Source organism: Taurulus bubalis (assembly GCF_910589615.1).
Source record: "Taurulus bubalis genome assembly, chromosome: 8".
Taxonomy (NCBI): Eukaryota; Metazoa; Chordata; class Actinopteri; order Perciformes; family Cottidae; genus Taurulus; species Taurulus bubalis.
Window position 1 is genome coordinate 22,499,241 of NC_136596.1, and position 25,690 is coordinate 22,524,930.

At 42.3% G+C, this 25,690-nt stretch overlaps 1 protein-coding gene across 4 annotated transcripts; it reads left to right on the top strand.

Annotated features, from left to right (window-relative positions):
- Positions 1–3,668: 3,668 nt before the first annotated feature.
- suds3 (SDS3 homolog, SIN3A corepressor complex component) lies at positions 3,669–11,459 on the top strand (the record flags this gene model as incomplete). 4 transcript variants are annotated; one of them, XM_079222655.1, is made up of 12 exons in its annotated part: positions 3,669–3,780; positions 5,432–5,501; positions 5,661–5,716; positions 6,222–6,293; positions 6,712–6,731; positions 6,870–7,026; positions 7,289–7,384; positions 7,546–7,607; positions 7,709–7,730; positions 8,552–8,675; positions 9,628–9,712; positions 10,569–11,459. In XM_079222655.1, 12 exons carry the CDS (start codon positions 3,669–3,671, stop codon positions 10,665–10,667), a joined length of 975 nt encoding a protein of 324 aa, XP_079078781.1. In that variant the 3' UTR covers positions 10,668–11,459. The 4 variants fall into 4 exon arrangements, with proteins under 4 accessions (XP_079078781.1, XP_079078782.1, XP_079078783.1 ...); XM_079222656.1 differs by having other exon boundaries at positions 8,570–8,675; XM_079222657.1 differs by lacking the exon at positions 3,669–3,780 and adding an exon at positions 4,456–4,516.
- Between the last annotated feature and the right edge of the window lie 14,231 nt (positions 11,460–25,690).

Sequence of the window (25,690 nt, forward strand, 5' to 3'; positions counted from 1 at the left end):
GGCGTTGAAACCACAAGCCGAAACAACGGCGAAACCAGGCGACGGCGGTCATTTTTAAACTTCAGGTGCAGACCGATGCGAGTAATTCACATCCACTCTTAAGTGCGTTGATGTTTAGCTTCGGTAGCTTTAGCCGCTGAGACGAGAGGAAGTGTCATTTCAGAGAGAGAGAGAGAGAGAGAGAGAGAGAGAGAGAGAGAGTGCGCGCGCGAGCTGTTAACCGTTAACGGTTACAAACGGCGGCAGTGACACAACGACAGAGGAGACGAAAAGCTCACCTTTTCTCCGTAAAAAATCGTCGTCGTGGCTGGAGAGCGTGCTCTCTCCAGGAACATTTAGTCCGAGTCTGAAGACGTCGGTGTGACTTTGCTTAAGTGCTGTCAGTTAGTGTGTACTTCCTGAATGACGGCTGAGCAGCGGTAGCACAACCCCTCGCTCGGGTTTGACAGCTCCACTTTTACAGACGGGCGGAAATAAAGTTGTCTCGCGCGCTGAAGCATGTGCACTTTACAATGCGTTTTCTGTACAAAATAAACACCAAATATTGTTTTGCATCTTTTCCACAATTGCTTAACCCCAAATAAAATGTATTTAAAAAAAAATTATATATGTATATATATAGCGTTTAATGTATCTTCCGTAGTGCTGCATTTAAATAACACGCCTTTATGTAAAAGTGTCGGTACTGACCTTTATTTCCTTTGCAAATCATTAAAGATGCATGGACTGAGTCATACCGATTCTGTTGCAACTTCAGTGATGGAAATACAGGTCGTCTCTTGAATGTAAGGCAATACAAGGCTGCCACCTGCTGTTTCTTTTAGGAATTTAACTGGATCACTTAAGATGATAATAATAATCCTTTATTAGTCCCGCGGCGGGGAAATTTACAAATGTCATAAGAGCAATGTACTGTGTGTTTATTAGTACAATATCAGGAATTTATTTGGACCACACACCTTTTAAAAATATTATATTGTTGTCAGTAATATGATCAAAAATATATGTTCTGCCTAAAATAGGCCAAGAGGGCAGAAAGTATCCTTGGTAGAATTTTTTTATTTTGATGCTACCTCAGTTTCTTAAATGTCTCTGGATTATGGGCTTTGGCTGCACCACTTTGCTGTACACTCATGGGAATCAACCCCGCAACCCCTGGTTTATGAGGCCCGTGTTTGATCCATTAAGCCTCTGCAGCTCCATGTTGACAGTCCAAAAAACTGAATATGTATATATATATATATATATATATATATATATATATATATATATATATATATATATATATATTGCTATCACTAAGAAAACAGCCAATTTTCATATTTGAACAGCTCAGTCTTCTTCATACAGTGGCTTGCAAAATTATTCATACCCCTTGAACGTTTCCACATTTTGTCACATTACACGCCACAAACATAAATATATTTCATTGGAATTTTATGTGAAAGACTAACACAAAGTTTCACACAATTGTGAAGTACAAACAAAACTATACATGATTTTAAAAATTTTTCACAAATAAAAAACTAAAAAGTGCAGTGTGCAAAATTATTCAGCCCCTTTTTCTCTGAGTGCAACCAATTGCCTTCAGAAGTTGCCTAATGATTGCTGAATGATTGAATGTTGACCGAATGACTAAATAGAGTCCACCTGTGTGTAATCTAATCTCAGTACAAATACAGCTGTTCTGTGACAGCCTCAGAGGTTTGTTAAGAGAATATTGGGGAGCAAACAGGACCATGAAGTCAGAGATAAAATTGTGGAGAAGTTTAAAGCAGGGTTAGGCTATAAAAATATTTCCCAAGCTCTGAACATGTCACGGAGCACTGTTCAATCCATTATGGCACAACTGCAAACCTACCAAGACACGGCCGCCCACCTAAACTTACAGGCCGAACAAGGAGAGCACTGACAAGAGATGCAGCCAAGAGGCCCATGGTGACTCTGGACCAACTGCAGAGATCCACAGCTCAGGTGGGGGAATCTGTCCACAGGACAACTATTGGGCGTGCACTCCATAAATCTGGCCTTTATGGAAGAGTGGCAAGAAGAAAGCCATTGTTAAAAGAAAACCATAAGAAGTCCCGTTTGCAGTTTGCCAGAAACCATGTGGGGGACACAGCAAACATGTGGAAGAAGGTGCTCTGGTCAGATGAGACCAAAATTGAACTTTTTGGCCTAAATGCAAAACGTTATGTGTGGCGTAAACCTAACACTGCACATCACCCTGAACACACCATCCACACTGTCAAACATGTTGGTGTAGCATGATGCTCTGGGGGTGCTTCTCTTCAGCAGGGACAGGGAAGTTGGTCAGAGTTGATGGGACGATGGATGGAGCCAAATACAGGGCAATCTTGGAAGAAAACCTGTTGGAGTCTGCAAAAGACTTGAGACTGGGGCGGAGGTTCAGCTTCCAGCAGGACAACGACCCTAAACATAAAGCAGGGCTACAATGGAATTGTTTAAAACAAAACATATTCATGTGTTAGAATGGCCCAGTCAAAGTCCAGACCTAAATCCCATCGAGAATCTGTGGCAAGATCTAAAAACCGCCGTTCACAAACGCTCTCCATCTAATCTGACTGACCTTGAGCTGTTTTGCAAAGAAGAATGGGCAAAAATCTCAGTCTCTAGATGTGCAAAGCTGGTAGAGACATACTCCAAAAGACTTGCAGCTGTAACTGCAGCAAAAGGCGGTTCCACAAAGTATTGACTCAGGGGGGCTGAATAATTTTGCACCCTGCACTTTTCAGTTTTTTATTTGTGAATTTTTTTTAAAAACTTCTTTGTACTTCACAATTGTGTGACACTTTGTGTTGGTCTTTCACATAAAATTCCAATCAAATTAATTTATGTTTGTGGCGTGTAATGTGACAAAATGTGGAAACGTTCAAGGGGTATGAATACTTTTGCAAGCCACTGTACAAGTAAAGTGTGCTACCAGGCTGTTACCACTGTTGGATGTTTGTGTTGTTTGTTATGTGTCCCCAGGGCTCTCAAGAAAGGAAGTATTGAGACTGGATTGTGGCTTGTTCTGTTGAAATAAAGTAAATAGAAACCGACTGTAACCTCTATGGTTGTTGCAGTTATGTTGTATAAGTTATGTTAAGGTTTTAGTGTTTTTTAAAAGGCAATGTGCTAAAATAAATAAAGCTTACATTTTACAGTAGTCCAAATGGATCATGACTGATTGGGGTTAGTTACTGGATACAGGTGTTCAAGCGTGGGAAAACCCAGAGGATGCAGGAAAATACATCTTAATTGAGAAACACTCGATTTCACAAATGACCACCCAGCGACTTTCCTCTGGTGTTGAAAAACTAAATCGATGGCGAGTAAAACGGGAGCCAAAACAAAGAGACCCTACAACCCCTGATGTTCAGCAATATGCCTGGTCAAAAGGTTTAATCTATATGGCAATGCACATCAAGATAACGAACGACTTATTGACAGGTATCCGTTATATCAATATCCTAACAAAGAAATCAAATTAAATATATTTGGATACACGTTAAAACGTTATTATTATATACATTATATACAGGCATGAGGTCAGACATCTTGTTACTCGGGGGTCCTGCCAGTTGTAGGCGCTGTTCCAAGCAAGCTGCAAAACACAAATCGATTGTTAATTTTGTGTTTGTTTACATTTTCCAAGCGAACAAATGGCTTCGACTTTGCTATCGCCTATGGTGGATTATTACAACGACGAAGAAGAACTAGACAGCGTCGAGGACGACGATGACCGAAGTTTCAGGGGAAGAGACTCGGAAGAAGGTAACGTTTAAACGAATTGAACCAAAAAAAGAGCTCCCTGACAGTGGCGCTCAGTCTGCTTGTGGAACAGAAACGGAAGCGCGCGATTATTGCGTAAATGTAGTTAATTTTAACACCGCGTTTGAAGCGATCTCCAAAATTACGCTCGACTTTGGAGCAGTTTTTCATTTGCACTTCCGAAAATTAAACTCGGGACTACCACCTCCTAAAACTAGGCAGCTAACCGCAGTCACGCGCACTTAGCTCGCAAGCTAACTACATAACAAGTTAGCTAACCCGACGACCGACAAATCAAGTTCCTGGAAACGTTTCAGGAGCAGGTGGCGTAAACTAACGTCAGATAAACTTGCGTCTCCTCTGCGAATAGAAAACTGAGCCCAACGGTTAACGATAATAATGCAAACAACACATTCTCGCATTTGTTTACAAGCTAACTAAACGTTAGCTGGCGTTTTTTTTTGAATACCCACGTTAAGCGCGAGGCAGCATCACTGCCGAGCTTTTAACCACGTTGGCTTCACGTAATTGTGGAATAAATATTTTTTTCCCCCGTCGAAGTTATTTTTAGGCTAGTCGCAGTTTTGATAACTAGCATCGTGACGTTAGCTTCGAGCACTGACAGGTCGAGCTGTGTCCGCTGCCCTCCTCACGCTGCTCGATGAGACGGGACGGGTAGCAGCGAGAGAGAAGGGAGACGCGACCAGAGGGGGAAGCCAGGCGATGACAGCACTGCAAGGTTAGCTAGCTAGTTTCGCCGACATCGACTTCCCGAGCGGACCAGCCGGACTTGAGTGTCCTTCCTCTCCTCCGCCTCCTCTCGGTGCACGTCGATGATTCCGTTGTGCTTTTAAAAAAAAGAAAAAAGGGGAGAAAAAAAAATCGCGTTACAGTTTTAACGAGCGAGCTAACTTTAAGCTAGCACGTGAATGCTAACCGAAAATGAAAGCTGCTGTGTCAGCTTTAACCCGGCCGGGGGCCTTGTCCTTCCCTCCCTCTCTCGCCCTCGTGTGTGTGTGTGTTTTTTTTTTTAAAAGGTAACGTCGTCTGAGCGAGGGTTAACCGGCGCGTTATAACAACTTGGTTTTTGCCAACAAAAACAAGTTTTGCCACATCACGCGAGCACAAACATGCTAGCTTCGCCGTGAGAGAGAGGGTTGGTCTGACAGTACGAAGTTAGCCGGGGACCGTTTCTGGTTAATCCCACCAAGCGGCAAAATGCGTGATACTCGAATTAACAGCTGTATTTCTGTCGCGAATTATATATTGATGTCGTTTGATTTACATTCATCAGCATTACCTTTTGTCGAGCTAAACTTTTTTTGTTTTGTTCTTCTTCTCCTGCTGTCGAGCCGAGAATAAATAATGCACGATCATCCGTAGCAAGGTTTTGGATTTTCCTCGGTGTCCTATTCTAACTAACCGGTGGGCACCATTACCTTACCGGTGCCACGCACGTCCTTTTGATTGGCACAGATGTCTGCTGTCTGCAGGACTCTAATTATATGCATTAAGGCTAGACAAAAAAACGACATGAAGATCTCGTAGTACAGCGTGCATGTACCTTATCTTTTAGAAAATCGGGTTTAGTTTTATTTGGGAAGTGCTTTTTGGATATTGAGTCAATTGTTTCTCCTGTCATGACCTTTTCCAGACACTGAAGATGCCAGTGAAACAGACCTTGCCAAGCATGACGAGGATGACTATGTTGAAATCAAAGAGCAGTAAGTGCTTCAATCATGGATCAGATGTTTTAACTTTAATTAAAATATATATATATATATATATATATATATATATATATATATATATATATATATATATATATATATATATATATGGTGAATGTTATGTGATATTAGCTCTGGTGTATGTCATTGCAGAATGTACCAAGACAAACTGGCCTCTCTGAAAAGACAGTTGCAGCAATTACAAGAAGGTAAATTAATTAGATCTTTTTTTATTTCTTAAGTGTGTCAGGAATTGACTGCTACTCTTCATTTTGCTGGATGGGATTTTAGTGATTATTGGCTTTCCCTTTTCATTAGGGTTTTATTTTTAGCTGGATAAAGCCAGATCCAAACTGATTACTAATGGTGGGTTGGCATTACATCAACAGGCCACAAAAAAGGTGCAGCCACTGTCTCTTGTCTAAACCTGCTGAAAAACAGTCGATAACTGCTGACAAACTCTCGTCGGCTCATTTTTGAAATGTCAAGTCTGTCTTACAGTGCATTGATGTTCAGATTTTGTGCTCTAGAAATATTGGTGACGTATTGCAAATAAACAACTCGTATTGGAGCTCAAAAACTTCTGAAGTTACCGCCTCTCACCCTACAAGAACACCAAAGTTGTGATGAGACAAATGCCACAAAAAATCTTAAAGGAAAAAGATGTGATTCCATAGATCTTCTTGTTCAGTAAATTACACGTATTCTTTGCAGGTACGCTGCAGGAGTATCAGAAGAGGATGAAGAAGCTCGACCAGCAGTACAAAGAGAGACTCCGAAACGCCGGCAAGTATTTAGAGGCAGAACTGGCTTTGCTGTTGCTTCTGGTGCATTCAGCACGTTGTGGAGTGCTTCCTGCTTTAATTTCAGCGTTTACATTGAGTGTGAGTGCTGACTGGTCGATTGAACTATACAATGTGAGGACAGAAGTTGTATATTTTTGATTTGCAGAAAGGAGAAATAAAACACGTCGTGAATGAAGTAGCACGCTGTCTACCTAGACATCCTCATTTAGTAAACTTACAGATCAAATTAGTTGTTCTCTCTCCTCCCAACCCATCTCTCTTCCACCATCCTACTGTTTTAATTATATTGGTTCTCATATTGTTGTTGACTCATCGGCTATTTGTGTGTGCCAGAATTGTATGCACTCAGTCAATATTACTTTGTTTGCTCAAAGATATTTATTTCTTTCCCTTCACAGATCTGTTTCTCCAACTTGAGGTGAGTACATTTCTTCTTGCTGGCTGACTGATACAGTTTCTATGGAATTAACTTTTTCTTTCTTCTTTTTTTTGGGCATTACAAGCTAAGCATCTCTCCTCCTCCCCCGAATCATGTCCTTATCTTGTCTTCTTGCAGACAGAGCAGGTGGAGAGGAACTACATCAAGGAGAAGAAGGCAGCGGTGAAAGAGTTCGACGATAAAAAGGTTGAGCTGAAGGAAAACCTAATTGCAGAGTTGGAGGAGAAGAAGAAGATGATCGAGAATGAAAAATTAACTATGGAGCTGACAGGCGGTAAGAGATTATTAATGAGGGACTTGCTCAGCAGAGGAGTGGAAGTGAGAGTTGTTCTCTCTCCACACATTTTAATGTTAAGTTGTCTGATTTAAATGTAGGACAGATACAGCAGTTTAAGATGTTGGTGTCCCTTTTTTAAATTGTCTGTTTCAGGGTGTTCGTTTTTCACGAACTATAAAGGTTGTGCTTTTTGAGACCGTTGGACACGATTTGTACGTTATTGTTGGATCTCAGTTTGTCGTTATTCCCTCACGCACAGACTCGATGGAGGTAAAACCTATCATGACTCGGAAGCTGAGGAGACGGCCCAATGATCCGGTCCCAATACCAGACAAACGGAGAAAACCTGCACCAGATATCCTTCACATAAACTTGTATTACTTGTACTGGTAGCATTTTCTCAAGATGCCTTTTGATTCCGAGGGGAGATAGTTTAGTTTAAATCAAGGGTAGATGAGTGGAACTGGTGAAATTTCTCCTCTGTGTTGTGTTCAAACCTTCCTTAACTCTTCACACCTCAGCTAAATTATTTGTTAACAGACGAACAGATAACGGAAGATTTAAGAACACTTAATAAGGTAAGTGTTGCTGAATGTCTCGATACTATGCATGTCCTCGCTGATTAGTATTTTTGTTCTTCCAATTATGTCTTCTAAAATGGTCACACTCTCTTTTGCAGCTTAAATCGCCAAAACGGCCAGGTATGTCAATGCTCGCCTTTTTCACACTTTATTTCCACTTGAAATGCACAATGACTTAGTGTAATTGAGGACATAATTAGTCATTACCTTTTCTGCTGAGTCAGATGAGACCATCGTCACCACTCACACGTCTGTTCTCTAAATATGAAGCTACAGCCGGCTTTTGCTTAGCTTAGCTTAGCACAAAGACTTGCAACATAGGGAAGCCGCTGGATTGGCTTGGTCCAAAGGTAAACGACGTCCGGACCAATTCTTGGCTGTAACTTCCATCGTGACCACCAGAGGCTTCAGGACGTCTCCCAGCTAAGAAATAGGTCATCACATAATCCCCAATAACACAGCCAGCAGGACGTTTTTATAGGAATGGTCCCTGGTTCATTAGTGAGTCGGCCTCTTTCCAGGGCTTTCCTTGACCAGAGACAGATCTGTAAAACTTGAGTTACCTCACAAAAGCACCACTTTAAATGTTCTGCTTATGTGTTCATAATTATTTTAGAAATAGGTAATTCAGTCGAATACAGCCTTTTTATTTTCAATACTTTATCATTCAAAGACCAAAACATGTACGTTGACTAATAAGTAGAGTAATAGCCCTACCTGGTTCCAGTCTTTATGCTAAGCTAAGCTAACCGGCTGTTGGTTGTAACTTCATGTGGAACGGGCAGAAAGGAACGTGGTATCGATCTTCTCTTACCCCGTCTCAGTAAGAGAAAATAGGCTTACTGTCTTTGATCTCTGATTCTTGTCCAAAATGTCCCGAAAGTGCTCTATAAAACCATTAATCTAATTGTACATTTGTTTCGCCTGCCGATGCCACTCAGGTGTTTCTCCCTCTCCAGTGTCTCCCTCGTCCCCAGAGCACGTCCCCGCCGCTCCCATGGAGAGCCCCTCCCAGCGCTACGAGGCCCGCATCGAGGAGGGGAAGCTCTACTACGACAAAAGATGGTGAATATGTAGAGTCATTCTCAAAACTGGCATCTCTTCACTGCTGTCCGTCCACACACACACACACACACACACACACACACACACACACACACACACACACACACAGCTTGACTGCAGCTTGTGCTGCCACTAGATGGCCACATTTCCATGTGTTTGACGTCTCTTGCGTTTGCTTTGGTCTTCAAAAAGACACATTAAAACCACTTTGATGGGAGACTGTTTTTGCTCTAAACCACAGAAAGAGATATTTCTTCAGGATCCTCTGAATAAACGCTGGTACTTGAAGCCACGATTAAACAAAACACACATTTAGAGAGGGTGGCTGCATTAGAATCCGCGCTCCACTCTGCTATGATGCGGAGATAAAGAGACTGGAAATCCTTGACCAGACGCTTGAGAGCAGAGCTCTGCAACAGACACGTGTCAGACCTTAAGGTCACATGAAGTAGGGTAACAATTATAGAATTCTGTCTTATTAGCCGCTGATACAAACGGAGGAAGTTGAGAGGAGCGAGCTGTGAAGTATGCGCACGTTTCTTTCAAGACACAGTCTCAGTTATTCGTCACTAAAGAAGACGCCACCACCGCAAAGCCTTCACGAAGAGCTGCAGGGAGACGCGCAAGTCATTATTCTTCAGCGGGCCCTTAATGATCAAACGCTTTGGGCTGTCAGTCGCTTCCCCTGGGTTGGTTCTGTCCTCTGACAGTTTGGAGCCATTAAAAAAAAATAAAAAATACAAAATCCCCAGACCTTTTTGTTTTGACTTTCCAGTCCAATTATCTATTTAGTGCCATCTCAGGAGTGGCATGGTTTATTCCGCTGGGTAGATTTATGTATAATGAACCGCTCTCCTGTCTGTCCCGTCTCATGCCCGTCCCTCATTTCTCACCTTGAGCGTTGAATAAATTCTGTTTTGTTTGTGTGTGTTTTTTCTTCTTCTGCTGACAGGTACCACAAGAGCCAAGCCATCTATCTGGAGTCAAAGGACAACACAAAGATTAGCTGTGTCATTAGCTCAGTGGGGACCAACGAGGTGAGTTTTAGTTCTTATTTGACTCCTGTTGCACATAGAACTGGGTTTACTGCGTTAAACATGAGGCCGGGGAAACTACATTGTCCTTATTATCAACAGATCCCATGAATTGATCCCACTCACTAAGTGTCGCCTGTGTAGCCGAAGATTGATGTATGTTATCTGTCTGTGCCATAGAGCTCCAAAGTGGTCCAGACCCCATGAAAGACACATTAATGAGCCACACTGTTGCACTGAGTGACATGATCCTCCATTACTACGAACACTCACACTTGTTTATTTTGAGTCCATCCCACATGCACCGTCCTGCTGCTGTGAACACTCACCACAGCGCCGGATGTGTATCCATCCACAGCTGAAAATAGGAATTAGTCGCTCCTGTTTCAGTAGTGTTATTCAATGGGGATTTTACAGAATAACGTCCATCTTAAACGGGGAATACTAATGTTGGAAAAAATAAATTGCTCTGACAAAAAAAAAAGAGCGAAAACAAATTTGATATCTCTGGCGGTCGCAGGACTGTAATAAGCCCGTCCAATCATCTCATTCGGCCCAAATGACTTCTGGAGCTAATGCTGCTGGATACTTTTAACGGAAAATGAAAAACAAATCTAGCATACTCTTGCTAGTTTCTCAAGATTGCCAACCGTAGCTTTATATGTTGGTTGGTTAGATTCTGCAGATTTATTTAACCGGTGTTTAACTAGTAATTTCCCTCGTTGGTCAACACAAGACTCACTGGGGAAGAACGTTCATCTTTCCAGAGAGTAGTCTGATAACAATTAGTTTTTCTAAGTTCTATTGATGGCTACTTTGGAATACATTTGTCTCTAAATGTCTGATCTGTGTTCTCCAGATTTGGGTGAGGAAGACGAGTGACAGTACAAAGATGAGGATCTACCTGGGACAGCTGCAGAGGGGAGCGTTTGTCATCCGTCGACGGTCGGCTGCGTGAAATATTACCCAACTGCCATCTGTTCATTTATCCATCCATCCATCCGCCCACTTTGTTCATCCACCGTTTCCCCGACTTGCTGCATCTCACATGTGGCGTCTTATTCTTCATCATCACTACCCTCCATTACACAAACATACACGCACAGTCTTCCGTGGCCAAGAATAATATCTCACCAGATTTGAGCCGTTTTCCCACATAAACCAAATGATAATCCAGTAAAAGTGGGAACTGACTGTTTTCCAGCATTATTTGTCACTGTGTGGCTCGTGTGTGAAGGCAGTCAGTGGTCACAAAGGATCCCAATCGTTTCCACGACATTCTGCTCTCCTTACATTCATCATTAAGTTATTTTTCTTCGACAGCCTCATGTTGACCCACAGAAAAAGGTCTTCAAGCCTTTCAAAGTCACACTGAGGGGTAAAAAAGATGTGTAGCTGCTGCCGGTTTGGATGACTATCGTAAATCCCTCGATGAATTTCCGTAAACAAGAAGTCATGTAATTTTTGCAAACAATGCCTTTTTTGTCATCAAGAAATGGCTGGTTCATACGCTTATGATTTGTCCGAAAACATGTTTAAAAGTCCTCTGTATAAAAACCCTACTACTACTTTTTTTTATTTGAAAGAAAAAAGAAAAAGAAAAGTGTAATTTCTTTGCCATTTTGTGTGATCCCCTCCATATGCGAATGTTCTGGATGAGTTGAACTGTATTTGCATGTAGAGCACCAAGTTGACTGTTGATTTGTACTGTTACATTTTATTAAAATGTTTTCTGCATTTTATTAATTTGATGGGAAGCTTCATTGCTGTGATATTACTTAAATACACAAAGTTTGCTGTCATTGAAATAATCAACGTTACACCATGTTCAGTTCCTGACTTTTTTTTCTTTTCTGTTTCGGTGCAAACATGCAGCGAGTTTCTGGAAATCAGTCAAGACGACAAAGTTGTGGGCCAGAGAACCCAAACACTGAGCTGGAAATCCGATAATTTTTCGAGGGTTATTACGGGCATCCCTTTAACGTAGGAGCTCTTTGATCCATTGTTAATAGAACTATTGGTCATAGCTGCTGTAAATGAGCAAATATATATATATATATATACTGTAAATGTGTGACATGGACCCCTGGTTCTGAAACTGTTCTACAACATCCACAGATGCTCGTGTTAAACATGTTGAAGTCTTGATCATTAATGTTAAGAATAGGGTGAAGAAACGCATTTGAATTGCTGTGTATTTTTCCACCTCAGTGTTCATATTATCGGTTTGGGGGTGGTATTTCTCCACATCACTTTGAATTGCCAGCATGTAATCAACCTGACCAAGTCACCTCTCAGCTCCACAACCATCCCTCCACTCTGTAAACAGCTGAATTATTTGACATTCAGCACAGGCCCGCCCTTCTCTCTTGTGTATGCTATCGCTTTAACCGGATGGCAGGTTTCACTTCGCCTGACTTAATGACACCGTCTGACAAGGAGGGCAATTACTGTTTTGCCACGCCGCACAAAAAGCAAGGCTCATCTCGAAAAGGCCTGTTGTCCAGGAGCCGTCAGGTGTGATTGCTTCGTCTCATGCGACGGCATGAAATGAGCTGATAGCGAGTGTGATGACCGCCTGCGCCCTTTTTTTTTTTTTTTTGCATCCTGTGTCTGGCTTTTGGTCGAGGCTGGAATAACAGACACTGAGGCACTTGATGTGGAATCTACAACGAGGTACGGATGTCTTGTGAGTCTTTTCTGCATCAAATCCACTGTGTTTCATCACTGCCGTTCTTATTGGATCTGGAATCCAGGGGGCGGGGACAGAGAGGTGGCCCTGCAGGCCAGGCACCGGCCCTCAAGAGCTGCACCGGGCTCTCAAGTCAATAAAATAATGTCAAATTACAACAAACAAAAGACTTTTCCCCATAGACTTACATTTGTAAATGAACTTCCAAGTTCAAATGCTAGACTACCCCCTATTTAAACCAGTAGGTCTTCCACATGCCTGTGTCACTGTCCAGGGGCCTATTTTGTCATGCTATTTGGAGACACAAATAGATGATATTTATTGATATTATATCATATTAGAATTTGCTGATTTTCCATTAGTAACTTTCACTGGATACTATTAATAATGTACAGTTTATTATCGTCATGAGCCGGGCCTTTAAATGTAAATTATGTTGGAAACAACAGGTCATCATGAGAATTTATATATATATATATATATATATATATATATATATATATATATATATGAAAATATATAAGAGGGCAGATGCTGATTGCTCCAGCTTTAACTGCTTCACTCTCACTTGACTTTGACGTCTTTCTTACACACTCAGATTACACACACTTGGGTGGTGTGTCAATGACCCGTTTCACTGCCTTCACATTTAACCGAGTAGCAGCTCTCGCGTCTCCTTCTCCACGTCCACGCCCCTTTTAGTGATCCCTTTCTGGCCTGTTGGCATTCCATCAGTCTTGAGCTTCCCACTGCAGGTGGCTGTTCACACCGTCTTGAATCGATATGCTGAGTAAGCAAAGGAGAACGAGCAGGGAGCACCCACGTGGACGGCTCTCCGGTGATGAATCAACTGTTTTCTCCTCGTGTCTGTTCACCACGAGTGTGTAAAACACCTGCCGACACTCACCATGTGCAGAAACCATGTGGTTTTGGGGTTTGTTGATAAGTCTCACTGGAGCCGTTATACTCTTTGGTGGTTATTGCTTCTGTGCATGAAAAAAAAAAAATCCACCCAGGGCATCAATACAAAATAAATAAAAAAATCCCCCTCGCTATCTATCCACCAGCCCCCAATTCCAGCACCGAATTCCCTCTTTCATCCTCTTTCCCCTAAATTGAGAATTCGCTCCACTGCATGTTAGCACTCCGTTGCATGGCTACAGGGCGGGGAGCTGCATCTCGCTATCTGGTGGGAACCGAGTGGGATCCAGGCAGACTCCGATTTGCCTCTGGTGGTCCGAAGAGAGAAACGGTAGCTCCTTGACAACCCTGGGAGGCCGTGTATGTGTATATATATGTGTGTGTATATATGTGTGTCTGTAGTTTATCACTCTCCAGCAGGTCTGCACTGGGAGAGGAATTCATTTACAGTACAAGCTCATCGTCTGACTCTTGATTTTTGACCCCGGGGGTTGTGCGAATACAGCTGCAGCCTCACTGGACCGTTTGGCAATATCGATCATTTGAAACATTTATGTTTTTAAAGAGCTACAAAATCAGGTCACGCTTCGAGTTATTTATACGCTCGGCTCTGTTCGGTTTCGCTGCTCTTTTGATGTTTTGCACTAAAAACGGCACGACACGAAGCGGAGCAAAGTTAAATAAATAATCCGTCTCGGAGGCCAGTGTGTGAGCGTCTGATGTGGGTTTACTGTATTTCAAATCATACGTTTGTTCGATGAAAGAGTCTTTACGTTGTACCAGAAAGGCTGCCGCGCTCGTACAGGTCCCACTTCAAATGCTCCCGAAATAAAACCCTAGCAAACTATTTGAGAACAATTACCATCTTTTTCAAGTATAGAGCACATTTGTTCCCGTAGTTTGGAGCGTGAATCTGGTCCATGAATCCTGTTAAAACTGTTTGGAAGTAATGTGTTTCCCCCATCAGAGCTGGGAAAAGTTAAGCGTGTACAAATTAAACTTCTCTGTGTGTGTGTGTGTGTGTGTGTGTGTGTGTTTACTCTCTCGCAGCCCTCCTGCTAATTCAAAGAGAATTGCCTAGTGATGCTGGTCTCCTTTAAACAACGTCTATGTTTAGCGCTCTTAGCACTTGAAGCAGGTCTCGCAGCTTTTCCCTCACAGTTTTATGCAGTGTTGTCTCAGCACACTTTTACTTTCAAAGGCTCCCAGTTCCCCATTTTATCAAATAAAACGTGATATCCGGTGCTAATTTAACCTGTTAACATTGTTGGAGCAATAATTGCATCGAGTAAATGAACAAAAAGTCGACAGTAAATTAGTATATCTACCCAATTACAATTGAATGGCTTCCAGGGGATTTTAAAGTATTTCAAACACAAAACATGTGATCAATGTGCAAAGATGATTTACTGTTGTACATTAACCTAACAACAGGGCCAGGTTGCCTTGCTCAGGGGCCCTGTGGTGAAACAGGAGCCACCTGTTAATCCCCCGCTTTGTGCAACATGTGCAGTATTCCTGGAGAAAGTTTGTGCCCCAGGTTTGTTGTGGGAAGCTTTGATGAAAACTAATTAGGGGGTAAGCACCATGTAAGCACAACACAATCTAAAGTAATGATGCGGGTCAAGTGTTTCAGTATCAGGTGATGAAACCAGGAGGTGTGGACGTGAGCGTGAATAGTTTGTCTCTATATATATACACGTATGTGTCGTATAGACTGGCGACCTGTGCAGGGTTTACGAACGCTGCCTTCGCCCAATGTCAGCTGGGATCGGTTCCAGTGGTTTGTGTCCTTTTGTGAATCTAAAAGTAAATGTGGAAATGTTTTTGCGTGACTCGTCACCTGAGTCGTTGGTCAGTCATCACGGCGTCACTGCCATGTCCAAAACTGACGCTTGAGGAGGTCCTTGCACCGTCATAGTTTGAAGCTCAGAGCCACTGACCGACCAAGCGTCAGAGAGAGAGAAAGTGTTGAGGCGACAGCTCCACTTCATCGATGCATGCTTGTTAACAATCCCTCAAAACCCTCACGACTTAAAAGATCAGAACATCGAAGCTCGAATATTACACTGTCAACCTCTCTACCTATGGATGACTATGTCATGTCCTGTTACCCTGACATGTCACATACATAGTAATCTAGCCTTGGATGAACACAGAGCATGACAGCAGCCAGGGTCAGTATGACGTACAGAACAGATGATTTGTGAGAGGTGGCAAACTAATGGCAGACAATTGCAAGGGGGAAATCCGCCCAGAGGGAGTTTTTCACTGTCCTTATTGGCACTACTAGTGGACCCTCTTGGGCATCATTTGTTTTTATACTTCAGTGGAATAAGCCATGTGGTGAGAGTATGATTTTGTTGTATTAAGTAGCTCCCTGGATACAACTAAATTCCACCGCCGTGCTTTAGTTTATGGGATCCATCATGTCTTTGACCGTTCAGCTTTCCCCAAAAGAAGTGGTGGCGGATGAGATGAGTGACGCAGAGCCACGCCACCGTCTTGGCATGAATAATTGAACAGGGTGACAAATCGCTGAGGAATCTAAAGGACGAGGCATCAAGAGAATTTGTGACCCCGTGGCTTGAAAACGGTAGTGTGATATCATTTTTGCATTCTGTTTGATTGAATACCAGCGCTAATGTTGGTGTGGCGTGTTGAGTGATTGCTTATTCAGATTGAGGGCCAGTGGAGACACAACAAAAAAGCTTTCACGACCAGACGCTCCAAGATGACCTTGGCTTTTTGTTGCTTCCAGGCCAGTGCATCTTTGGAGAATCCGTTCACTCATTAGAGCCATTGTGTGGTTCTGAATTCATGTTTGACACCCCTGACACCAATGTTATTATTATTTTTTCTTATCGTCTGAAAAACGGAATGAAGCCCGTTATGATTTTGCCTCTTTTTTCTTCTTCTTTTTTTACAATAGAGCACGTCGAGCAATATCCTCTCAGCGCTGAGCGGCAACCTTCACGCTGACTTTGGGCGTCCGGCTGCAGAGGTGAGATCACTCATCCGCTGATGAGATTTGCTCTGATAAGAGAGAGATATCTACTGAGCCATCTCGTTCTCGCCACACAAGCCCCCCGTAGGGATCAAAACGTTGCTTCCTCGCTAACCTCTTGAGAGGCGTCTCAGCTTTCTGCATATTTTATTTAGAGGCATTCGGAGATAATAAAAAAAAGAGAAGAGAAACCTGGGGAAAGGTTGGAGTGGGGCTTTTCATGGATTGAAAGATGGACCACGCAGTCATCTGAAGAAAGCTATTCAGAATAGGTGTGTCGTGCAATTTCTGCATTAATGGGCCTCCTCTGGGTGCTCCATCACCACAGGAGACGCCTCTACCTTGAAAAGACATATTTGCCGTGTGGGAGGCAGGCTGGCATATGAAGATGCTCCCAACATACAATGTTTCTCTCTTTCAAATCGGTGCTGTGAACTTTAAAAGGGACTTAAAACAAGGCTCCTCCCATTTTGAGCTTCATCAGATGTGGAGATTAAGATCTGATTACTACTACTCTTAGAGGAATAGTTTGACATTTTGCGATTTTTTTGATGAGATAATCAATGCTACTTTCATGTCTCTAGAGTAAATATCAAGCTCCCACCATCAGCAGCTGTTAGCGTAGTTGAGCACAAATACCTGGAAACACAGAGAAATAGCTTTTTCTGGCTCTCCCCATAGATAGATAACACAATTCACCTCCCAGCACCTCTAAAGCTCTCTAATTAACACATTCACATTTGGAGCTGGAAAGCCTGGGTGGACGCAAACTAGGCAATCTTGCAGGGAATGAGTGGAGATGGGCCGGTATAAGTAGTACGAGGGTGATTAGGGAAATGGGAAGCAGGGGACTCGGTGGGTGGGAGAGGTCAGGTGATGGGAATGCTGGGAAAGGAGTCACTACAGGACAGGGCGGGATTATGTGCCGGATTATATTTTTAGTGGTACTTTCAAGGAGTCTTGTCGTCACCGTGGAGTTACTAGCAGAAATAGAGGAGGTAACTTCGCCCTTCAAAGAAATACTTTGAGACGTGACATCCTTTAAAACCAAATCAATTTTACACTTTGTTTTTGTGTACTAAATCAAACACACGTTTAACGTGTAAATTAAAAATTGCATTCCCCTTTTTTCCATTCTTTATGCTAAGGTAAGGTAACCGGCTGAAAAGTGGTATTTGTCCTCCACGTGAAACACAATGTGTCCATTCCAGATGTGTTTAACATCAAATCTGATATGTCAGACACAAACTCTGACATTGATGAGCAGAGACATACAAAATGATATAGTCAGCGTCAGCGACTTTCTGCCCTTGGTTCATTTTGTCAGACTTTCAAGCGTGCTGAAAATGTGCTGCTTGTCAGATGTAAATTTCTTTTCCCTTTTCTGTTTTTTTAGTCTTAAGTGAATACTCATCAACTGTGGCACCACCAACAGAGGAGAGCAGATTAAAAATGAATAAGGTGAATGCGATTTAATGAATAACATCGTTGAGCTTTGCCCTTAGCAGAATGCCATTTTGAAAATGAGGGTGATTCTGGGCTTGTTGTTTTATCTCCTGTCTTCTCTCTCTGCCTCTTGCTGTTAATTGTCCCGGTGAAAATATGTATTATTGTGACGGATCGGCGTTCTTCCGTGGCCTCAGATGCCCACAGTGAACTACACACCGCATTACGTATTCATGACCTCCGATCAATCATTTCCCGCTCAATGGACAGTTGGAAGCAGTGGTATTGAAATGAACACAATTTGACACCTAACTGTTTTTTTAATAATTCTTTTTGGAAACGTGACTGAAAAAAAAACCAAATATGCAGCTTTATGGGGCTTTTTTCAGGTGAATGTTTTGGTTTTATGGACCACTTCTGTGTCGGCCGATCTGCAGAACACAACACAACACAACACAAAACAAAAGAAATGATAATAGACTTCAGGAAAGCAAGGCGGGTGGAGCACGCTGCCCTCCGTGTACGTGGAGAGGAGGTGGAGAGGGTGGACTGCTTTACATACCTCGGAGTCCACATTTCATCAGACCTCACCTGGTCCAAAAACATCTCCCATCAGGTGAGGAAGGCCCAGCAGAGGCTCTACTTCCTCAGGAAGCTGAAGCAGGCTCACCTTCCTCAACACTAGGGTTGGGTACCGAGAACCGGTGCCGAAAAGCAACGCAGATTTTGGTGCTTCCTTCCGGTGCCTTAGCCGATTTAAATCCTTTTTTTTTTTACACTACTCTGTAAAGTTGCACGGTATATAGATACTAAAAGGGTAGCGCGGTGCCCGCACGTTAAAAACGATTATTAAAATAGCGCGGATCAGAGCACACTCGCTGCTCTGCTCTCTGTCCGCCTGCACGCAGAGCGGGGCTCGAGGGGGCGGGGCTCGAGGGGGCGGGGCTTCCAGCGCTCACACACACAGCGCGCACACAGAGATCGCTGGAGACACGAGCACGAGCTTTTGAACGTCGGTCCTCGGCTTGATGGAACAAATCTCTCCAGTTGATATTAATGATGACGTGTAGTCCAGTAAAGCAGCAGTTTTAGGATCCAACAATGTCTGAGTTCTGTTGCACACGGTCCCATCAGGCCACCTGACTGTTCTTTTTTTAAATATATATTTTTATAGTTTGAAGTTAAACGGTTTGAAGCTGTAGTTTGAAGTCAAGTGTTTTATATGTACTTATTTATTCTCTAGTATACTTTAAACAGTTCATAATATTGTTCAATTTGAAAAAAAAAAATTGCCTTGGCAATAAAAAAGTATCAGTTCAGGCACCGTTTAGGCACCGGTATCGTTTTTAAAAGTATCGGTTTAGCACCGGTATTGGAAAAAACCCAAACGATACCCATCCCTACTCAACACCTGCTGATAAACTTCTATCGGGCGACCATTGAGAGCCTCCTGACCTACTGCTGCACTGTGTGGTTTGCTAGCTGCACAGTGGAGGACACACAACAGACCACAAAATAGCTTTTTACCCACAGTTTGTCAAATGTATAGACCCCCCACCCCCTCCACCACCCAAATACTGAGGACACTAGCACTAGCACTAACTGCTGAACAATTGAATATTGAATATTCAATGGCACATGCACTTTATGATGATCCACTTATTTATCTGTCTACTTGTGATGTGAATGTTTCTATGGTTGTTTTCAATGTTTGTTTTTACTGTAAGAGCTGCGAAACTGTTTTTCGTGACAATGACAATAAAGTATTCTATTCTATGCTAGTTGTTTGAAGAAATTTAGAAAGTGTTGTCGTTGAAATAGTGTCAACTAAAGATGTGAAATCTCCCACTCAGTACATGCCCTGTTTTTTTGGGGAGCTCGGCCTACACCTAGCGACACTTCCCACCGAGAAGTGTCGCTAGAAACACGTCGCCAGCAAAACCGTTGTTTGCAGCACTCTTCTCTCACGTGTTTTTAGTCGCGGTGCGGGAGGATTCACATCTCATGTCACAATAGTTTCATGCAGGCTACTGAGAGAGAGAGCGGCAGAGAGGGAGAGAGAGATGCTGTTATCTGCATTGTTGACGTGTTGTTTTCGCACAGCAGTGTTGACACTGTGTTTTGTTGTTTGCATTTTGGAGACTGTTTGTACTGCCCTGTACAGCACAATGTGCTTTGGCAAACCACATTTCCCGTTGATCGCATTGGATCGCCTGGCTGCGCTCTCAGCCCTGCTCATTATATATTATATTATTATATAATATATCTAGTATACTTTAATATTACAGTATACTATATTATTATATAATATATAATATACAAGCTACAAGAGTGGGCTTCAATGATCGACCAACGTTGCTCCTTGTCTGCTGGATGCGTTAGTGGCAATTATTGTAAAAATATTTCTATTTTGTGTCTCTTTCAATGTGACAAGGGGCAATTGAGCTTGAGACATTTTCTCCTTGTTATTGAGGGTAAAAAGAGGGAAAATGGACGTGATTAAAGCCCATTGATTTTGAGACGTCTTCACGAGGCGCTGAGGATTTCTCTATGTGCTTGCCGATGCCTCCTTTAGAGTGGAGAGGACGGGATAATGGATTCCATCTTGCCAATCGTGCCTTCTTTATGGTTCGTGACGGAGTCCGGGTGTCATCAGTTTGATGGTCGTCAGCCAGTTGTGACTCCTCCATGCTGACCTCCGTCGCTGCATCCAGAGGAGTTGCACAATTACTGAATAGGCAACAAAGACACATCTTGCTTCCTGAGATTCAAGCTAATAAAAAGAGAAATGTGCCATGCCATGATATGATATCTCTGCTTCCATTAGCTTTATTAGAGCTGAGTGCAAAATGACTTCCAATTAGAGTTTCCTAGACAACACACTGGCTATGCATAATAACACTCTCTGTCTTTCAACCCCTGCATTCGCACCCACTGTTTTTGCACTTTGGAGCAAATTGTTTTGCCTCTCCCATGGCCTTTCAGAGGTAATTTTGTGTGCAGCTATGTCTGGGCTATTTAGAAAGGCAATTTGTTTCTTGCTTTCTGTGTTCTTGCATGCGCAAACAGAAGACGTACAAGAAAATCTCCTCATTGATTTGTGTGTTTAGATGTGATGTTTTTAGTTTTTTTTTGAGGTTCCCTTCTTGTTTGGCACTTTGCCTCAGTTAGTGAGCGCGGGTGTTATTCACAACGTTGTTCCCGAAAGATTATCTGTGATGTGGCGCGAGTGTGGAGATGAAAAGCAGCAAGATGTCTCTCGTGCACCGAGCGCCTGGCTGCCAGCATGCTGTGCCGGAGACGCCGTGTCCCGTGGAACACAACATCTGTTTCCATTAGGTCCGATTATAGCAACAGACCCCGTCTCAGAATACATCAACTGAGTTCAGGCGTTGTCGGCGTCGCGTGCTGATGACTTCACTTCCCATCTGCCACAGTTTGAGTAATGGCAAAAGAAAATGTCCAATTCATTGGAGAGGGAAACGCAATCACGTAACCTCTCACAGTGGAAGCACATCAAGCAGCGGTGCTTAATCTAAGATTTCTCTGAGGATCGCGATACAGCCCCAGGAGTTTACAGGCTTCTGGATAGGCATACACAACATATCACTCTGTTTATTTAGCAGCTTTTATTTAGTTAACACGCTTACAGGGCAACATTATGTGTTATGAAAAGAACTAGGCACAGTAAGTCTGTCAAACTTTGGATTTAGGCGCAGTGCTTATTTATTATCATGCCTGTTGCGGACTGCAAGTGTCCGTGCTGTGTATTTATGGTTTCCTGCGGTGCAGACTTCTCCAGAGGGATTAGGCTCGTTTGAGATGAGCCAGTTCTGAGCAGAATCGATCGGCGGCGATCAGCGCGCAATGCATGCGATTAGATTTGTGTCTTGCTCCCGACTTGCTCTGATGTCATGCACACGTGGTCAACGATAATCCCACGAGAGCAAGGTGGCCGTCGATTTTAGAGCCAGGCGCCGCAGTAGCTCTCCACCGACTGCGTGGCCCAGTGCATGATGGGAAACGCCTGGCTCTCGCAACATCAGAGAGCTGATTGGCTCTTAGATCTGACAGCAAACATCACGTGTTGTAGAAACTCCTTATTTTATGTGTAGTTGTAATACTTAACGCTGGATTGTTGACTATTAGTCTCATGTTTAATCTAAAACCATATCTTGTGTGGTTGATAATACAAAATCTTATTTATATAACACACATCAAAACCAGTAGTAATGTATTTCACAGGCAGACATAAAAGGAACAAAGGATGCGGCTACACATACATTTCTACATAAATATATATTTATAAACACATATGAATAAATCCAAACGTGATCTGTAAACTACAAGTAGCCTAAAGATCGGAACTAACAGAAAGTCATTTTTTCAGAGTTTTCCTGTGTGTACTTTGATGTCAGCTGAAAACTGTCCAACTTGACCGCAGTTTACTGACTCCGCCCCCTGCTGCTGCCGCCTGCTCTCGTCTGGATTCCAGGCGAGGCGCAGCTCTTGCGAACGATCCTATTCTCTGACTGGCCCCTCTTTCTTTTTAACTCCGGTTCCAGCCGCCACTCATCTGATTAACCGGCTCTGATGAATAAAAGTGTTTAAATGCCAGGACGGCTGTGTGGCTCTCTGCTATTGTTAACCTGGGTTTTGTTTTGGTTATTATATGCTTTAGCTTAATGTTTATGTGGTTTTTGTATCCTGCTTTTGAGCAGAAGATTTGTAATTTTGTAACTCTGCCTTTTGTTCAGTGCCCTGAACAATACACTGCAGTGCTTGCCCGGCTACATCTGCGGTTTTGTTGCTTCCCTTACTCCTCGTGGCCTACAGGGTTGTAACGATGCCAAACACATGGATCATCATCTGGCGAGGACTTTCTACCTCAAACATGCAGCTCTAGATTCTTTTTATTTGTATTCTTCTGGCAAAATCAACAGCTGTGGGCCAATGTTCCCTCTAATTTTTTTCTGAGCGCACATTTCAGCACTGTGAGCAATTTGCAACAACGCGATCTGCCGAAAATGACCACAAGCCTGCGTTTGCCATAGGGGATTCAAAGAGATGACAGCAAATGCATCAATATGTATACAATGTTGATATTTATTCAATATCCTTTATAATGGCTGGACTTTGGGAACATTTTAATGATGGTGTTTTACCAGTCAGTTTAGTTGAACTTAAAGGATCTTTGTTGAACTTCAATACGGGGAGGTTATGACTGGTTCACTGGTTATGACTGATAATGATATATATATAAAAAAATAAAAGTATCAAAGGTGTTTAGTCATTTCTCAACAGGTACAACATTTAAGTGGAACTTCATTGAAAGAAAAATGCTAATGCAGTGCTTAACAATAATTATAGGTCTATTAAACTGACATGGTGTCATTTTTCCTAAAGGTAGCCTATATAAACAATTTAATAACTTCATATTCTTCATATTTAAATATGTCTGAAAGTTTCATCCTACCTGTGTCAGTTTGAAATATTTCATCTAGCCGCTCATGTTTGAACGTTAGGCAGACCTTTTTCTGGGGCGCCTGCTCTGCCTTTCTTTTCGCCATGGTAGCCTATAGCTGCTGGAGCAGGGCCCGCCAAGAGGAGCCTGAACAGAAGATTTTTGTTCCCCTGAAAAAAAATCGTTTGTGCGGTCTGAAAAATCTATTGCGCGGCCACTTCGACTGGCCTGCGCGGCCGCGCACGCGCGCAGCTTTAGAGGGAACACTGCTGTGGGCTAAATATTAGAAGCCTGCGTTTGTCTCTACCTTTTGTCTGCATTCAATGATCTAATGTTTTTAATAACTACTACTTTAAGTGGTAAATCTGTCATTATCATTTTAAATTGCACTGTTCAAGAATGGAAAGCTTGACAGTAACAGAAACTAAAGGGTTTAGGCTTTGCCTTCACATTTTGTAATTCAGAGATGTGAGTGTTTGCAAAAATGGAAACTTCATTTTTAGAAAGGAATAATTTTATAAGCTGGATCCTTTTCATCATATAAAAAGATAAACAACAGCTATAATCACTGAACGTGACAATGTTAATCTTTTGTAGAACAAAACTAACATTGTCTAGTTGTCGTTTTACTATCCATAAACCTACATTACAGCCATGCAAGGACAAAAGTATCCAACACCAGAGCCCAGACAGCTGCAGGCTTTAGAATATAACCACTGTGGCATTACGAACGCTGACCAGAGGCTCTCTGCGGACATCTGATTGACTGAGGCGATGTTTAATGACGCTGGTGTGTAATGATGGTTGGCATGAAATGATGCTATTTATATGCAGCAGAAGCACTTACCCCGTGTTTGTGTCATAAAATATCAGGGATGTTTCTCTCCCAACATTTTGTCCGCAGCGACAGTGGGACATATCAAAGATGCATTTTTGCAGTGTTCAATGTTACGATTCAATCTTAAAGTATGTTGGTGCGATTAAAAAACAGCTACTGGAAATGTCTACTGAATGTCTGTTTGTTTTCATGATAGTAAGATCAGGCAATGAACATATAACACCAAGATATATCCAATACTATGACAATGTAACCGTGAGGCAATCTTTAAAAAACAAAAAAGGGGAATAAAGGCAATACGAAAGTGCCTTAAACTTGCATTCTCTCTACTAGCCAGTAGGGGGAGAATCCTCAGCTATGAGAAAATGACCCTAATTATCAATTGATTTATTCCCTCAGTAAACATTGTAAACATGAGTTTATGGTCTCAATCTCTAGTTTAAAGTCTTCTTCAATTACATCATGATGTTCATTTAATAAATGATGGTCCATTTAGATTAAAATAGACCAAAAAACAGAGTATGCTTTAGGGCGGGGCTACCTTGTGATTGACAGGTCACTGTCACGATGTTGTCCAGTCTGGAAGTTGTTCATTTTGAACCCTCAACAGTGTTTAAAGTTCAAGAAACTTAATTGTAACCTTTTTTGTTGCCTTAAAATGTCCTATTCGGCTTCAAGAATTGAATGTGTTGATTTTGCACATTGATTTCCATAAGGCAGGGATGACAACAGAATGAGGATACTGTCAATAGCAGTATCACTGGCTGCAGTTTAATTAAGCAACAATTGAATACAGCACTTGCAGCATTAGCATGTCACACAAGTCATTTTCGAAGAATTGTAGGCATTACATTGACTTAGGGTTAATTAAATATGGGCTGGTGCTAATATCTGAAAGTTCTTGCAAACACATTTAACAAAACAAAACATAAAAACTGACACCAGATGTCCATAAGAAAGGTGACAGCGTGTGAAATAGTCGATCTCATCAACTCCACTTTATTAGTAATTAGGAATATAACACTCTCAGATAATAGATTCAATGTGGAGAAATAATTGGCATTTGCAACTTTTTCACACTTTTTTTGCACAAATAGTGCAACTGAGGCAACACCTTTATGTACGCTTCACCTTGTTGCTTTTCACACCATTTCATGTACAAATAGTGCAATTGAAGGAACACCTTTAGGTATGTTTCACCTTGCTGCTTTTTCACAACCTTTATGATATTGTTAATGCTTTCTCTCCTGAAGATCCACTTCTGGTTTCTTTTTAGCGGCACCAGCAACATGAGAAAGACAGTGTGGGTCTGTCGGTTGGTGTGGTTTTTATTAGTGAAATGCCTCAAACTATTAGGTGGATAACAGTTGGTCCATGCCTTTGTCCTCCCCTCAGGATGAACTGTAATAACTTTGGTAATCCCGAAACTTCTTGTGTTGTGTTCTCGTCCCCGAACAATAAACACTGTTTATTAGACTAATGAGCCAATTTCCTGAAGTGTTCTCACCGGCAGAATGATTATAGAGAGGCCGATTGTCTGAGTCAGATGATCTGAACCTGCTGAGAGGAGGCATGCTGAGGGTGTTTTCATTCAAAGGTTGAAAAGCTGCCTA